Source organism: Centropristis striata, chromosome 3, assembly GCF_030273125.1.
Source record: "Centropristis striata isolate RG_2023a ecotype Rhode Island chromosome 3, C.striata_1.0, whole genome shotgun sequence".
NCBI lineage: Eukaryota > Metazoa > Chordata > Actinopteri > Perciformes > Serranidae > Centropristis > Centropristis striata.
The window spans coordinates 44,748,815-44,765,706 of record NC_081519.1 but is presented as its reverse complement, the minus strand read 5'-3'; the positions used below and the strand labels follow the sequence as shown (position 1 = coordinate 44,765,706).

The window sequence follows — 16,892 nt, the reverse complement described above, 5'->3', positions numbered from 1 at the left end:
AGCTCCCCTAAAAGGAGGCGGGGCTCCCCTAAAAGGCGTCCAATCAGAAACAGAGCGATGCTGCAACACGTCCTACGTAAATAATGATATATTTAGAAAAATGAATTAAAAATCTTCAAAATCGAGGATGCACACCTTCGTGCCATGAGCAAGCAAGTTCTATTCTTTCAGTAGAATTAACCTTTTTATCCTGTAAGGGTCTTGGGATATAACGTGGCTGTTTGGGTCGGTTGCGGGCATATGTTTTTATATTTTGACCACACGAACAGTGTTCTCTGTTCAGGTTTGTTAAGGCTGTGGTTCATTTGAATGTATAGTTTTCTGTAAGGAGATAAAGCCATGCCGGTAACATTTGTAGGTTCCATTGCTATCGAGTAGTTTATGTGCATTTCCTTAAAAAATGCACATAAACTATAATTTCAAGCTTAATATTGAAAAACACTTTTTCCCCATGTGGTGCAGACTCCAACAAAATATATGTATTCCAAACATATTTTAATTTAAAAAGTTTACCTTTATTAAAATATCTTTAAAACATAGCCATGTCACATACTTCCTGTACACCACTGTCTTATTCACATCAGTAATAATTTCTGAAGTAATCATTATTACTGGAAGGGAAGAGTTCAGGACACAAGCAAGACATTTTAAAAGCAGACAAAATTAAAAAAAAGAGTAACTTTCACATTACTATAGTTCATAGATACATTGTTCCCCAATTCACTTCAACTGGAGTCTATAAATTAAAAAAAACAAAGTGAAGCTAAGTCACAAAATGCGTAGGAAAGCCTGCAGTTTGGCAAGTCTACATGGTCACGGCCCTTATAGAGAGGCATTTTAATCCAATAATTAAAAGTGAAATGTATTCACACAAAGGCAGAGCAAAGTTCAGAGTGTTATGTGTTCATATCCAGTCATTTTCTGACAGAACACAGATGAGAAAAGTATTTACAGACTATTCCTGTTGGCATGCCAAGACAGTCTAATGTGTATCAGCTGTCTAAACCAGCTGGGAACAATAGTCTGACAGGAAAATCTCAAAACCACATACAATGAATCAGAAATGCTAAAAATGCTCACAGATGATCTTTCTTTTAGTGCCATTTCAGAAACTTCTCACTGTCATGCGAAAAAGGTTAATTTGGACAAAATAAGACATCAAATCAGCATGAAGGCATCAAATGTTCCTTTTGTTGTGACATGTATCTTGTTTGGATGATACTGTAGCATATTTTCTTTTACTCTTTAAAATATTAACTCAGATTGGAATATGGATGAGCCAGACATCTATAATGTCTGTTTCTGAAACTCACATTGACAAAACTTCTATTTTCAAAATGTTTACTATCTTTTGTAACTAAATGTGTCTGCCTCAAAGCCTGCCTACGATTTCAGTCTGGAAATTGTAAAATGAAGCATGCAACAACATAATACACATAATCAAATACTGCACCTTGGTTATGTATTTTTTTTTCATCCTTTCATGAGCGTCCAGCCAAATAAAATTCCTGATGATCCACAATGAGCTTCGCAGGCTAAAAATACATGTGGGTCCATAAAAAAGCACCTGTTTGATATTTTGTGGAAGTATTCTGCAAACATTTTGGTAATTAATTCAATGTAAAACCCTAAAAATGAGATGTTTTACACTTGTACTTGAATCAAAATATTTGCTTACAGTAACAAAATGCTCCTATTATAGAATTTGTTTCACAAAGCGTGTGAAAACATTGACATATTGTATTTTAAAGTAATAAGTACAGGTAGTTATAAGCAAGCCTGTTGGCTTGTTGGCTGTGTGTGTGTGTGTGTGTGTGTGTGGCTGTGTGTGTGTGTTTGTGTGTGTTTGTGTGTGTGTGTTGGTTCAAAGTTACAAGTAGTTTGTGTAATTTCCTCCATGTAGGTAGTATGGCGTCAGGTCAAAATGAAACAATACATTGGACTGTCACCTGGAGGTGTTGCTGCGTCCACTAAATGTTATTGGTTACATCAGTTTTACTGGCATCACGTCACCTGTTAAAGTTGTATCTGAATTCCCCTTTCCAATGGCAAATTCAAAGGCTGTGTTGGACAAATTCTGTTGTCCAAAACAGACAATGTGGCAACGGCTGATTGTCCAGGTGTGGAACTGGAAGTAGGCGGGGTTTGAACTTCCTTCTCCAGCTCTTTCATCAATTTCTTTTGAACTTTAGAGTGTAACATCATAAATACATGTGGAGAAATTGTCTGAAAGTTTGTGCTGTTGTACTTGAATGTGTCAAGATGACAACATGACTCAAAATACAGAGTTGTTTGAGAGACATATGATGCAACCTCTATGTTTTCTAGCTTTCAGTGAGGATATTCAAAACTAGTAGAGACACTGATTTTAGATGTTATCAGAAAAACTATTTGAAGTACATTGAGGCTTTCACAACCCTTCTATTGTTGGTGTTTGTGTGTGTGTTTGTGTGTGTCTGTGTGTGTGTGTGTGTGTGTGTGTGTGTGTTGGTTCAAAGTTACAAGTAGTTTGTGTAATTTCCTTCATGTAGGTAGTATGGCGTCAGGTCAAAATGAAACAATACATTGGACTGTCACCTGGAGGTGTTGCTGCGTCCACTAAATGTTATTGGTTACATCAGTTTTACTGGCATCACGTCACCTGTTAAAGTTGGTGTGTTTTCAACAGGTGGTCTTTTTCTTAAAAACATCTGAATTTCCCTTTCAAATGGCAAATTCAAAGGCAGTGTTGGACAAAACAGCCAATGTGACAAACACTGATTGTCCAAGTGTTAAAGTAGGCGGGGCTTGAACTTCCTTCTCCGGCTCTTTCATCAATTTACTTTTGAACATTAGAGTGTAACATCATAAATACCTGTGTGGAGAAATTGTCTGTACTGTTGTACTTCAATGTGTCAAGACTACAACATGACTCAAAATACAGAGTTGTTTGAGAGAAATATGATGATTCAGTGAGGATATTCAAAACTAGTAGAGGCACTGATTTTAGATGTGGCCAGACAAACTATTTGAAGTACATTGAGGCTTTCACAACCCTTCTATTGGTTTTGCACCAATTAATGTGACTGATGTGATCCTCAGCAATGTTTGTGTGCAACTTCCTACAGATGTTTTAAACGTCTGGTACTCCACCCGAGAAGAGAAACTCTTTCGTTTTTACACCTTTTAGTCCAGTGAATAGTTTAATATTGACCTGACAATGTCACAAGTTGTTTGCATTCTGTTGCTGATGGAGCAGTTTTCCCACAACAAAGCTACAGTAAAGTTTCTGCCTCCTCAGCGGTAACGTCCGGAAGGCAGTACCTTCATACAGGTGAAGCTATCGGGGTACTTGGACAGGACCACGGGGTTGCCGTCCATACGGACCTCACTGAGGCTCGGCCGTAGGTAGTAGGTGTCGTTGGACCTGCAGAAAGTGTCTACGGTGACGTCAGTGATGTTGTTGTTCTGGAGGAAATGGAAAAAAATTTAACAATTCAGCAGCCAAATCTTTATTAAATTTAAAAATCAATTAAATCTAGAAAGTCAGTTTATTTGTGTATATTGAAGCAGTAAAAGATACAAACCTGTAGATGTAAGATCCGGACACTGTCTGGGATGTGTGGAACGGCTTCTAGCTGGTTGTCAGCCAGGTACAAGTTGGCCAGCTTGGTCAATTTCTGTAAGTGACATAAATTAACACCATGGACACCCAGTGTGGCAAGTGAAAGTTCTAGCAAATATACACCGCATACTGGGCTATAGACCAGCTATACAACCAACTTCAGGAATAGCCAAGGGATCTGTTTTGGGAAATATGCTTCTTAACCTCCGACCCCCGCGGCTCGTTAAGAAGAGCCTCCGTTAGAAGCACTTAGCTACAGTTAGCTCTGTAGCAGTACAGTGTGTATGTGCTAACAGGCTAACAGTTAGCTCTGTAGCAGTACAGTGTGTATGTGCTAACAGGCTAACAGTTAGCTCTGTAGCAGTACAGTGTGTATGTGCTAACAGGCTAACAGTCAGCTCTGTAGCAGTACAGTGTGTATGTGCTAACAGGCTAACAGTTAGCTCTGTAGCAGTACAGTGTGTATGTGCTAACAGGCTAACAGTTAGCTCTGTAGCAGTACAGTGTGTATGTGCTAACAGGCTAACAGTTAGCTCTGTAGCAGTACAGTGTGTATGTGCTAACAGGCTAACAGTTAGCTCAGTAGCAGTACAGCGTGTATGTGCTAACAGGCTAACGGTTAGCTCTGTAGCAGTACAGCGTGTATGTGCTAACAGGCTAACGGTTAGCTCTGTAGCAGTACAGTGTGTATGTGCTAACAGGCTAATGGTTAGCTCTGTAGCAGTACAGCGTGTATGTGCTAACAGGCTAACAGTTAGCTCTGTAGCAGGACAGCGTGTATGTGCTAACAGGCTAACAGTCAGCTCTGTAGCAGTACAGTGTGTATGTGCTAACAGGCTAACAGTTAGCTGTGTAGCAGTACAGTGTGTATGTGCCAACAGGCTAACAGTTAGCTCTGTAGCAGTACAGTGTGTATGTGCTGCTGCTGCAGGAGGTGTTCACTTAGCGATCTCTGTTTGTTTACAACAAGCACCAGACACTCTGTGCACAGTTAGTGATGCCGTTAATTCACCATCACTATGTTTATGATCAGCGGAGTCTCTAAATCCCTCCGGAGGCTAACTTGTAATAGAGACACGCAGAATGAGCGGACTTTCCCTTTCCCAGGCCACACCCTTTTAGAGAGGGTGTGGCCTGAGACTTTAGAGAGGGCGTGGCCTGAGACTTTAGAGAGGGCGTGGCCTGAGACTTTAGAGAGGGCGTGGCCTGAGACCTTAGAGAGGGCGTGGCCTGAGACTTTAGAGAGGGTGTGGCCTGAGACTTTAGAGAGGGTGTGGCCTGAGACTTTAGAGAGGGCGTGGCCTGAGACATTAGAGAGGGTGTGGCCTGAGACATTAGAGAGGGCGTGGCCTGAGACTTTAGAGAGGGTGTGGCCTGAGACTTTAGAGAGGGCGTGGCCTGAGACATTAGAGAGGGTGTGGCCTGAGACTTTAGAGAGGGTGTGGCCTGAGACTTTAGAGAGGGCGTGGCCTGAGACTTTAGAGAGGGCGTGGCCTGAGACCTTAGAGAGGGCGTGGCCTGAGACTTTAGAGAGGGCGTGGCCTGAGACCTTAGAGAGGGCGTGGCCTGAGACTTTAGAGAGGGCGTGGCCTGAGACTTTAGAGAGGGCGTGGCCTGAGACTTTCCTGGTGGACACTTTACCCCCTAGTCGAAACACGGCTTAAAAAACAAAACCTGCTGCTTCACAGAAGAATGGGGTGGGCGCATATACTTTCAAAAAAGAATTTGTAACTCCTCTAATGTCAGGGGAAATAATCGTAATAATATCACCAAATGTTAAACTGTTGAACTAATTTATGTAGGTGTTTGGAAGTTCTGCAGGTAGACAATATAGGCTCCATCCAAGCTTTCCTGTCATGGTTTTCCATTATATGTTCTACAGCAGCCTGAAGTCACATAATATGTTTTTGTATGGTGTATAATATTTGTGCACAGTAATTCACAAGAAAGTTCATTTTCTAAAAAAAACTACCTTGATTTGGCCCTGTCCCCGTCATTTAGATCAGGTTGGTATATTTCTAATAGAAACATTGCAGGTGGTGATGATGTGTACCTTGAAGGCGTTGGCTTTGACACCCTTGGTTTTGAGGAGGTTGTAGTTGGCGTTGAACGATGTGAGTTTGGCAGGAAGCATAGGAAGTTTGACCAGTCTGTTCTCAGCCAGAGATAGTTGCTCCAGCAGAGTTAGCTTAGAGAACGCCCCGTCTTCAATCTCTGAGATCATGTTCCCCGTCAGGTCGATCCTCTTTAGAGTCACTGTTGATAGAAAGACACAATCTGGAATTACACTTGTAGCAATTTTGGACGTCTCAGTTTATTTTATCGTTGTACCATACAATTAACTCTATGGAGTCTTATAGGGCTATTTTGTCCATATTTGAATCCTTTTCATGTCTTTTCGTGTCTTTGTAAGTCATTTTGTGTCTTTTTTGGTAATTTTGTGTCTTTTTTTGGTAATTTTGTGTCTTTTTTGTCATTTTGTGTCTTTTTTTGGTAATTTTTTAGTCCTTTAGTCCAACATAAAATGTGATTTTGAATCTATTTTTACTTTAAAAACACTAATGTTGCAAATGTGACCAAAGGTGTCAAATCTACCATATAAGAGGGTTCCATCCAGTTCTATCATTTGATACTAAATCTATTTGAGCTTGTCTCCAGTTTTACTTGGTATATCATCATCAAACTGAAACTGGCCTCATGGAGTTTACAGCCAGAACTTTAGAGGTAAATGTACAGTAGGGCTCCACGCTGCTTTGTTTTCTAGTCTGATGGAGGCAACAAGTCTGGATTATTTGGAGCTTTTAGAGACTCCACAGGGTTAAACCAAATGATGGCAAATTAGAGGTGGGGGAAATAATCGATACAGCATAGTATTGCGATATTTTGCGTGGCAATATTCTATCAATGCATGGCCACCAAGTATCGATATTTAGCGATTATTTAGCTTCAGTATTTTCAACGTTCTCGTTTTTTCCGGAGGCCGTAGCGGAATCACTTTTAATAATAAACTTGAGACACTGGTATCATATGAAACTAAAGGATCCTAGGAATATATAGGCACCACGTGTGTCAGGATATCGTGTCGGGAAGTTGTCGCTGCAAAGTTACGATCCTTTTCGCTACATGCTAAGCTACATAGAGACACTGGAAGCCAGGTATGTGACTCTGTTGCAAAGTTATTTCACATACACAGCCGTATCAAAGCTATTCAGAGCAATGAAGCTTAAAGTTGAGGAAAATTGGAGAAAATGCTGCAATTGTTGTTGTGCATACAGGTAAATTGCAATAAAGTGTATTGCAATATATTGTATTGATACAGATGCCAAAGGTGACGGACAAATCCAAAGATCAGAACAACTCTGAGGAGACAACGCCTTGTGTTGTCTTTTTAATTTGCAGGTTTGTGCGTCATTATTTCTGTGTAACTAAAGTTCAATGTCCGGTAATTTCCTGTTATGTTCCACTTTTGATATAAGAGCACACTTGGGAGGTCAGATTCCTATTGATCAAATCCGCTCAAAAGAGCAGGAGTTAAAATCATCTTCAGTCTGGAGCAGCAGACTCAACAGTTTAGCCACATCCAAAGGTGTTAAAATCATTTTCACCAGACCTCTAGGGATGGTTGATCTAGTTGGTAGAAATAAGTATCTAAGGCTCCGTTTCCATGGTGACGGTCTGAACAGAAGACCTAAAGTGGCGTCTCGTCTTCACTTTTTATTCCTGGTTTATTGAGCGTTTCCAGGAGGAAATCTGCTGATACGGTGATCTAAAGTGTGTGAATGTGATTGTATGCAGCCAGGCGGCATCACTTAAAGCCATAAGAGCATCTTTGGGCATGCAGAAGTTTTCACGCCACGCATTTTCATCAGCTACTCCTTCCACAAAGTTCTCCTCCATCACTAGATCTCCCAGGTCTCGTTCACAGCCGTCTGGCTCCTCCCACCAATCGCTGCATCCAGAATGTGATGGAGGTAATTCCAGATCCTTCTCTGTTCACTAATACTATCTGTACATATCCTGGACATTTGGTGGAAAGACTCCTGTAAGTTTATTAGAGCTGCCAGAGCAGCTTGAAGGTCCCACCATGGAAATAATCCCACGTTTCTTTATTTCCTGTCCTGGAGCATGTATGTGACGTAAACACATACGTGACGTGAGCAGATCAGATCAGAGTTTGATTATGATGGAGACACTTTTTTAGTCTTACCGATGTCAGCAAAGTCTTTGGTGCGGATCTTTTTGATTTTGTTGAAGCGGGCGTACAGGTAGGCGGTCTCTTTGGGCAGGGTGGGGATAGCAGTCATGTCTGGACTGACGTCCTCACAGTACACCGACCCGGTCAGACACACACACAGCAGGCAGGTGGGCAGGTCTGCAACACAACGTACCACACAAACATGAAGCCTTCTGTAGGAGAAATCTGTAGTATACAGCAGTAGAAACTTCTAACATCCAACCATTATTCCAGCTTGTTTCCATTCAGACTATAGGCTGCAACTAACAGTGATATTCTTGATTAATTGCTTAGTTTCCAAAGCTGTTGATGTGAGCCATCAACAGCACTTTGGAGGCAACCAACCGAGCAACTTCCAACACGTGTCTCAGGGTTTAAACACAACCCTGATTAACTTGTTCCTAGAAATCTGCAGTTTGTCTTTGAGTGTTTGCCAGCAGTTATAAACTTCCCCAATCCTTTAAATCACATGTTCTGGTGTGTACGTGAGGTGGATCAGGTGTTTTTTCTCACCAGAGGCGTCTCCTCCCTCTGCCACTGGGCTGTCATCAGGTTCATCAGCAGGAGGCAGCGCCCTCTGCAGGAGAAAACATGGCCTGCTCAAATCAATCAATCAATCAATCAATCAATCAGTCAATCAGTCAATCAGTCAATCAATCAATCAATCAATCAATCAATCAATCAATCAATCAGTCAGTCAGTCAGTCAGTCAGTCAGTCAGTCAGTCAGTCAGTCAGTCAGTCAGTCAGTCAGTCAGTCAGTCTTTATTTGTATAGCACTTTTCATACAAGAGAGATGCAACACAAAGCACTTTACATAAAAAAGGAGAAAATAACAATAATAGTAATAAAAAAATAACGAAACATAGAAACAAGCAAACAGCCTCCACCTTCATCCCTCCATCCTATTAAAAACAAAGCACAAACTCTGACAGCTTTACCAGAGGATTGTGAGGGAGAAGACTAATTTTCCTACGTTTCTATGTATAAATTATTTCTGTAGAGTGGAATTTGCGGCCTGGAGCGCAGTTTTCAAATTTATTTTTTGACAGTTTTTTCTCTCCCTCTACACTCTGGTGATGATGTCACACACTGTGACACGAACATTCCGTGCAATACACACCCATTATAATCTCAGAATTTCTCCAAAAATGATCATGGTCATTGAACAGGGATTGATCAAAAACTATATGACCTATCGAAACGTGGATTAATACACCGATACACAAGACTTGTGTCTACTGTTTAAAGTTTAAATGGAGTCTCTAGGTGAAATTATGCCGGAGAAGTAGACGTTTAAAAATCTCCAATTATTGTTCTTTTTTGCTCATTTTCTTTCGGCCGTCCCATTCACTTCAATGCTAAATTTTGGGCAGTTTTTCGTATTCTGTAGAGAAAAGTAATAGCACACCGATCCCGATCAAACCGCACGTTTTGATATATAATTTGTCCTGCAACTCTTCAAGTTGCAGGACTAGTAGCGGGACGAAATTGCGTCCGGAAGAGGAAGAAGAAGAAATCCACAGTATAACAGTAGTGCAGCACTGGTCCCTGCAGATATTGCTGGATGGGACCAGTGCTCGGTGTGATTGCCCCGAGGCCCTAAATAGCAGTCAGCTCATTTGCTAGAGCAAAACATTGACACTGACAGAATTAGGACGTCCGTTTTGAAAACACGTTCTACTGTGTCACATTTTGGTTAAGAACAAGATGAAGATGTGAAGAAATCCCAATCAGAAATATCTCTACTGCATTGTGCATAGCTTCAGCCACGGGTCTGTTTTCTTATCGTAGCATGTAAGAAATAATGTATCCTAACCAGTGCAGAGCAAGGTTATAATACATTTTCATTAGTTTTAGTTTAGTTGTTTAGTTCAGTTAGTTTTAATTACTTTTTAGAGTGAGTTTGCTAGTTTTAATTAGTTTTAATTTTTTGGAAAATGCTTAGTTTTAGTTTAGTTTTTTAAATTAGTTTTAGTGTTAGTTTTAGTTTTTTTGTAATGGGGTATTTGTTGGGTTAAGGCAATTTGTCACTTTTTTCTCATAAATTTGACAATTTTTTCCTGTAAATTTGACAATTTTTGCCCATAAATTTGTCACTTTTTTCTCATAAATTTGAGAAACTGTTTTATTAGTTTTAGTTTAGTTTTATTGTTAGTTTTAGTTTAATTTGTATTAGTTGTAGTGTAGTTTTTATTAGTTGTAGTTTAGTTTTTATTAGTTGTAGTTGTTTTGTAATGGGGTATTTGTTGGGTCCAGATTCAATAAGGTCACAATAAATGTTTCCTTTATTTCCTTTGTCTGATCCATCTCAGCCCCAATAAGTTTATTAAGTCATAAAACCAGATAGATGAAATAGATTTCATATCAACCAAAAAGGTTTACGGATGAAAAAGTTGACAAAGAGGAAAACTAAGGACATTTTCACTATAATTTTAGTTAGTTTAGTTAGTTTTGGAACCACAAAATACAGTTTCAGTTAGTTATTGTTTTTTTTTTTAAAAAAACTCTCCTTTTTATTTGTATTTCACAAAAATGTTTTTTCAATTCTAGTTTTGGTTATTTCGTTAGTGTTTGTTAACTATAATAACCTTGGTGCAGTTAAACATGGTAGTAAGGCTGTTAGGTTTGATGTTGTGATGTAATGATTGAACTGTATAAAATTAGAGTTGGACACCATAAACTCCCAGTCACAGGCATGTAGAGCAAGATAAACCCATTGTTTTATTGGGATAAAACAATGTACATGTCGATGGTGATTGTTAGGATATTAAGTCTTGTTATGAATGAATCATAAACAGTAAAGGTAATAACTAAACATGGGATGTTAATCATTGGAGATCAACAACTTTCACCTGTAAGGATCACTGTGTCGTTGAATAAATACAGCATTTAACTGCATTCAGAGATAAAGTACAACCCAGGAGGTCCAGTTTCCAGTTACTGTTTAAAGTTTCATCTAGATCAAAGGACTCTATTGCAGATTATGATATTTGGAGTCAGAAGTTTTCAGCTCTGGCTTGAGTTAGCACAGCCACAATCAAATAATCCTCAGATTCCAAAAAATCTCCAGATGATCAGTAGAAGAACACCGTTCATGTTACAAAGTCATCTAGCAGGAATGTGTGCTTGGATTTGTTTGGTTGGCCAGAGTTCTGTGTTGTTGGATAAAGTTGAGTCAGTTCAGCGTGTGTTGCTGTGTTGAGATTCTACATCTACACTGCTGCTGTTGGACTGAACACAGACTCTATTCACTGCCCTCATTATCAACCAGCTCACTCTGATCCCAAGGCTCTGTTGGCTGGCAAGACTTTCTGTAGAAGTCCAGGTTAGATTTCACAGCTGGCTACTGGTTGATGACTGACAAAAGATTGTGTTATCCTGTTTAAGGCGGGAAAGCATCACCACATTTCTACCATTAAAACCTGTTGGGCGCTGTTACGTTATTCTACCATTAAAGTGGAAAGAGGATACGTCGTTTTGTAGTATTTGTAGTTTTTGTAGTTTTTTCCACCTATTTTCGGTCTCTTGGCCAATGAAATGCATCAGAATACATGTGGGAGTGTCGCAATGCATCATGGGACTTTTCCAGAACTTTGAAATCATCACCAAAAAAGACAGAAAATGACCAAAAAAAGACACAAAAGACACAAAATGACAAAAAAAGACACAAAATGACAAAAAAAGATACAACATGACCAAAAAAGACACAAAATGACCAAAAAAAGACACAAAATGACCAAAAAAGGCACAAAATGACCAAAAAAGACACAAAATGACTAAAAAAAGGCACAACATGACCAAAAAAGACACAAAAAGAGAATCCATGTGTGAGTGTCCCAATGCATCATGGGACTTTTCCAGAACTTATAAATCATGGTGAAGACGACTATAGCGGAGGGAGCTCAGATATAACAGCTATACGCTCTCAGATACTTTATGAATTTCATTTCTATCTGCTACAGAGGCTGAAAAATCTATTATTTAGTAGAAGAGTTGACACTTCTGTTGGATTTACAGAGAAACTTCAGGTTTTAGGGGCTGATTTTAAAATCACCAACCAGAGGTTTTACAGGCAGGTTTACAGCCGTTTTAAGCCTAAATGGGTTAATCTACTTATTGGTGATCTGAAGTGTGGGACAAATAGTTTATTTTTTAAATCCTAGACCCTGACCCCAAAAAACTTTTAGTCCTTTGGTGGTTGTGATCAATTTGGTCCTTCAGCCTCTTTTGGACGGCTCCAAATCTTTAAATGTGGTCGCTGCGTAACCAGTCTAATCTAGACCAGTGGTGGTTCTAGACCAGTGGTGGTTCTAGACCAGTGGTGGTTCCAGACCAGTGGTGGTTCTAGACCAGTGGCGGTTCTAGACCAGTGGTGGTTCTAGACCAGTGGCGGTTCTAGACCAGTGGCGGTTCTAGACCAGTGGTGGTTCTAGACCAGTGGTGGTTCCAGACCAGTGGCGGTTCTAGACCAGTGGCGGTTCTAGGCCAGTGGCGGTTCTAGGCCAGTGGTGGTCCTAGACCAGTGGTGGTCCTAGACCAGTGGTGGTTCTAGACCGGTGGTGGTTCTAGACCAGTTTTACTGAGGGGGCCAAGGAGGGGCCAGTGTTTAATCAGAGGGGCACATTAAAAAATGGCAAAGATGATATTTAAGCATTCAAAACCTTTATTTTAGCTTATTTAAACATCTTATTTAAGTATATTTGGAAGATACAAATACACTGGTTGAAACAATGAGACTTAACAACAAAACAGTTATTTTTATACGACAATGACATTTCTCATTTTTGTGCACAATTATTTTCATTTTGAAAGTGCAGTACAGTGAGAATGATCTTTTTATATAGATAATACAAGCTTTTATTGCACAATTAAACTATTATACAATGTAACATTCTGGGTTCCTTTTGTGTACAATGAGATATTGTTTGAACCAAAAATAGGTTAGAATTGTTCCGTCTTTCATTAATTAATTGATCATTTTATTATTAATTTGACATAGGGGCCACAGCAGGGGCCGAGGGCTCCTTCACAGGGGCAGTGGCCCCTGGAGGCCCCTGGTTAGAACCGCCACTGTGCGTAACTTGTCTCACTAATAAGCCCCTCACCACTGGAGCTTATGAATTTGAGGACACATCTGCATGGATACAACCAAAAAGCCTCTTTGCAAACATCCAACCAGAGAGAAGAGAACGTATCAGTAAACTAACTCCGGATATATCTAATATCACCATTCACTGGTCCTAACATGGTGTGTTAGCTTGTCCTCCATTATCAGGACCTGGGTTCATCTCCATTTAGTGACTGCACCCAAAGAATCCTGGTTTCTGGTTTCCACCTCAAAACAATCAGGCTGGAAGCAGAACTTTCCACGTTGTGGATTAAAAAGTTCTCCTGAATGAAGCTTGTGGTTAATCACAGCAGCAGAAGACTCTATGTGGTCTGTTTCTGAAGTTGTCTGGCACTGTGACGGCCTTGTATGAAAAACATCTGGCCCTCAGTGAAGTTTTTACTCATTAAAACTGAGGATACTTTTCATAGCCACATTCAGTCTCTTTTTGTTTTGAATTTCCATCTCATTCTCTGGTTCGGTTTCTCTTCCTGCAAGTGTTTCCCCGAGGAGAAGCCAGACCAGACTCTGGTTTGGGTTTGTCCAAATATCTCTTGAAGAGGTTAGTGTGGTTAGTTGAGGGTTAGTGTGGTCGCTTCACCATTCAGTTTGTCTGCTGGGAAAGCAAGTGTGTGTGTGTGTTAGTTAGTGTGTGTGTGTGTGCTGATACTATGAGCTGAATGAGTTATTATCTCACTAGAGAACTGTTAAGTCGAGTGCTGACAGTTTCTGTCGCGAGCAAGACGGAGATGACAAATTAACTGAGACTAAAGCATGAATTGGATTATGAGCTTTCAGAATAACAGAATCTAGAGTTTGAATATTTTATTATAACTAGTCAGCATGATCTAATTGTACATGAGTTTAATTTTCCAGCTTTTCCTTTATCTTTTTTTATTAATTTGAATAAAGTCTGTCAATATTTGGTCACATTATCTCCTAGAAGAGAAATGTCTGCAGGGTTTCTCTGTGGTTAAGAGGAGAAAGTTCTCAGTTTGGTTCCATGCACAAGCATTTATAATCTGCATGTTTTCATCTGCATGTATAAATGGATCCTTATCACCTGAAGAGATTACCTCAAGTTATTGTGTAACAGTGACAATAACAAGTGTAAGAAATGTTTTTCAGAAGACATGCAAGAAGTGAACAGCAATAACAACAAAAAATGTTTTCCAGCATATTTTAAATTCATGCATATGTCAGTTATTGAAGAGAACATTCATGGGGGGCAGAGGAGCATTTAAGATTTCACATTTAAGATTGCCATTTTATTCCATATTTTACTGTAAAAACTACATTTTTTGCATCCATTCCCAAATTAAATATTACAGTATATGGTGTTTAGAACATTTAACAGTTAGAAAAAGTATTTTTTACAAAAAATAAATGCAAAAATGATGCTTGTATACATATGACAGTATATATTTGCTACACACACAGTGCCAGTCTATTTTACAGTGGACTAATGGATTTAAAATAAATAAAAAACACAGTGTTTCATTGCTACTGAAACAGAATTAACTCATTTATCATTTTACGTCTTTTACTGTCATGGTTTGGCAGTTTTTCACCCTAAAACCTCCAGACACTTTTTTACAGTGCATGACATGAAATAATTTTTTATTTTTATTTAACCTTTATTTAACCAGGGAATATCCCATTGAGATTAAGAACCTCTTTTTCAAGGGAGCCCTGGCCAAGAGGCAGCAAACACAGAATACAGTTACATATTTACATAACATACAGACCTTAAACACATCATGAGAAACAAGTGCATGTTAAGGAATTGGCCTCAATAACTCTTAGTTTGGATTTAAAAGTGCTCAAAGTAACAAATTCAGTTAATTTCCATTCTTTCTGTAGCATATTCCATGCATAAGGTGCAGAGTAAACAAATGCCCTTTTACCCAACTCCGTACGAGCATAAAGGACAGAAAGCAACAACTGATCTAGTGAACGAAGAGAATAAGATCCTGCATTTCTCACAGTAATTAAGCTGCAAATGTACGAAGGCAGCAGTCCCAATTTTGCCTTATAGATGAAAGTATACCAATAATAATGAAGTTCTTACCCTGGCCCTCCTGGTCTTCAAATGGTCAGTGAAGTATCCGCTGAGCTCTGGGCCAGGTAGAGATCCAGGTATGAGCTGTGAGTCCTGGTCCGCCCGTCTGGCTGAGGCCGCCACCAGCCACGGCAGCAGCACACAGGTGAATAAAAGAGCCTTCATGCTGTCCAACGCAGTGTGACGCCGACACACCAGCTCCTCTCAGCTTGGGTCAGCAGCTGCTCGATGCTACAAGCCCCTGTTGGGATGTGTCAAATGACTGTATTTAAAGGCTGAACCAGTAGCTTCCAGCAGACTCTTAAAGCCCAGTTTATAGAGCCCAGCACTTAACCCTTCCCTGGCCACCCACCATCCACACACTGAGAGGCAGGCACATATGGAAAAAGGACAAAGAGAATAAAGTGTCCATTTTTTTCTGCTAAGTGTCCCTTAAATATGTATAGGAAAAACTGCAGAAAAACTGCAGAGACGGCAGAAAGTAGTTGAAAGTTGACAACCACAGTGTGAGTGTGTTTTGTCAGGAGGAATGTCTGTGGTCTCTGACTCGTAATAACCAACCGATCTTTCATTAGGCTGCATGCGGGGTTTTTCTCTGTTTTTCTCTCAGCCGTTGGTCAGACATACAGATTTACCAGCCGTCAGACAGACACTGATTATAGGCTTCAGTTTATGTGATGACTTTGGACTGACCAGAAGTCCAATCTGCTCCGATTTCTGGACCACGACTCCTCAAAGTGACTGAAGCTTCAGGTTCCAGTTGTAGTTAGTCAGAGCTTTTACCTCTTAATAAATTGTAATTATTGTCTGAAAGGGGAGTACATTTTAAATCACACACACAAAAACTAAAAATGCATCAAAATCAATTTTGTCGCTAATATTTGACATATCCAAGGCTGTGATAAAAACCAATGCCCCAGACAAAAATTATTTATTATGTGGAATATAATAATTTAATTTTTTCATAAAAAACATCAGTGACATTGTGCAATCAAACTGGCATTTAAAGGGTTAAAATCCTCAAAATCTTTGATTATTTGGTAGTTTTGAGCAGGGCGGAAGTTGTTTAAGAGGTTTATGCAGAAAAAAGTAGAAAAAAATATTAATCTGTAAAGTTTTATCGCGTTTTTTTGGAAGTCGACATTTTCAACCCGAAGGGTCTGAAAGGGGAGTAAATGAAAGTGGGCCAGGGGGTTAAAGATGTAGATTACGGTATACAGAAATGCATTAACACAAAGTTTTGTTTGTGGCTGCTTATGTAGTTATCTCTATTTAAATATGAGGGTTAACTGATAATGTATGAATAACCACAGCACACCCCCAGATTAGGTTTCACTTTAATTCATCAGGCATCTCAAAGTGTCATTTTATCCAAGAGGTTCTTCTTCCCAGTGGTGATGAGAACAGATAAAATATATCTTCCATTGACATGATTGTCTATAGCAGTAGTTCTCAACCTTTTTGAGTCGCGACCCCCAATTTAACATGCATGTTGTCCGCGACCCCCGCTCACTGAACACAATCTCACACACACAGTTCAGATCACCCAAAAAACAAACAAAATGACCAAAAAAAGGAAACAAAATGACCAGAAAAGACACAAAATGACCAAAAAGACACAAAATTACCAAAAAAAGACACAAAATTACCAAAAAAGACGAAAAAATGACCAAAAAAGAAACAAAATTACCAAAAAAGACACACAATGACCAAAAAAAGACAGAAAATGACCCAAAAAAGAAACAAAATTACCAAAAAAGACCCAAAATGACCCAAAAAAGAAACAAAATGGCCAAAAACTACACAAAATGACTAAAAAAAGGAAATAAACTTACCAAAACAGACACAAATTGACCACAAAATGAGAAAAACGACACAAAATG

At 39.4% G+C, this 16,892-nt stretch overlaps 2 protein-coding genes across 2 annotated transcripts in view; one reads left to right on the top strand and one right to left on the bottom strand.

The window, feature by feature from the left end:
• Nucleotides 1-16,892, top strand: part of cenpp (centromere protein P) — a 161,318-nt gene that overhangs the window by 28,908 nt on the left and 115,518 nt on the right. The window lies entirely within an intron of this gene.
• ogna (osteoglycin, paralog a) lies at nt 1,480-15,248 on the bottom strand. Its single transcript, XM_059329898.1, has 6 exons — nt 15,019-15,248; nt 8,352-8,415; nt 7,812-7,976; nt 5,658-5,860; nt 3,567-3,659; nt 1,480-3,447 (listed from the first exon to the last, which is right to left on the bottom strand). Exons 1-6 carry the CDS (start codon nt 15,172-15,174, stop codon nt 3,277-3,279), a joined length of 852 nt encoding a protein of 283 aa, XP_059185881.1. The 5' UTR covers nt 15,175-15,248; the 3' UTR covers nt 1,480-3,276.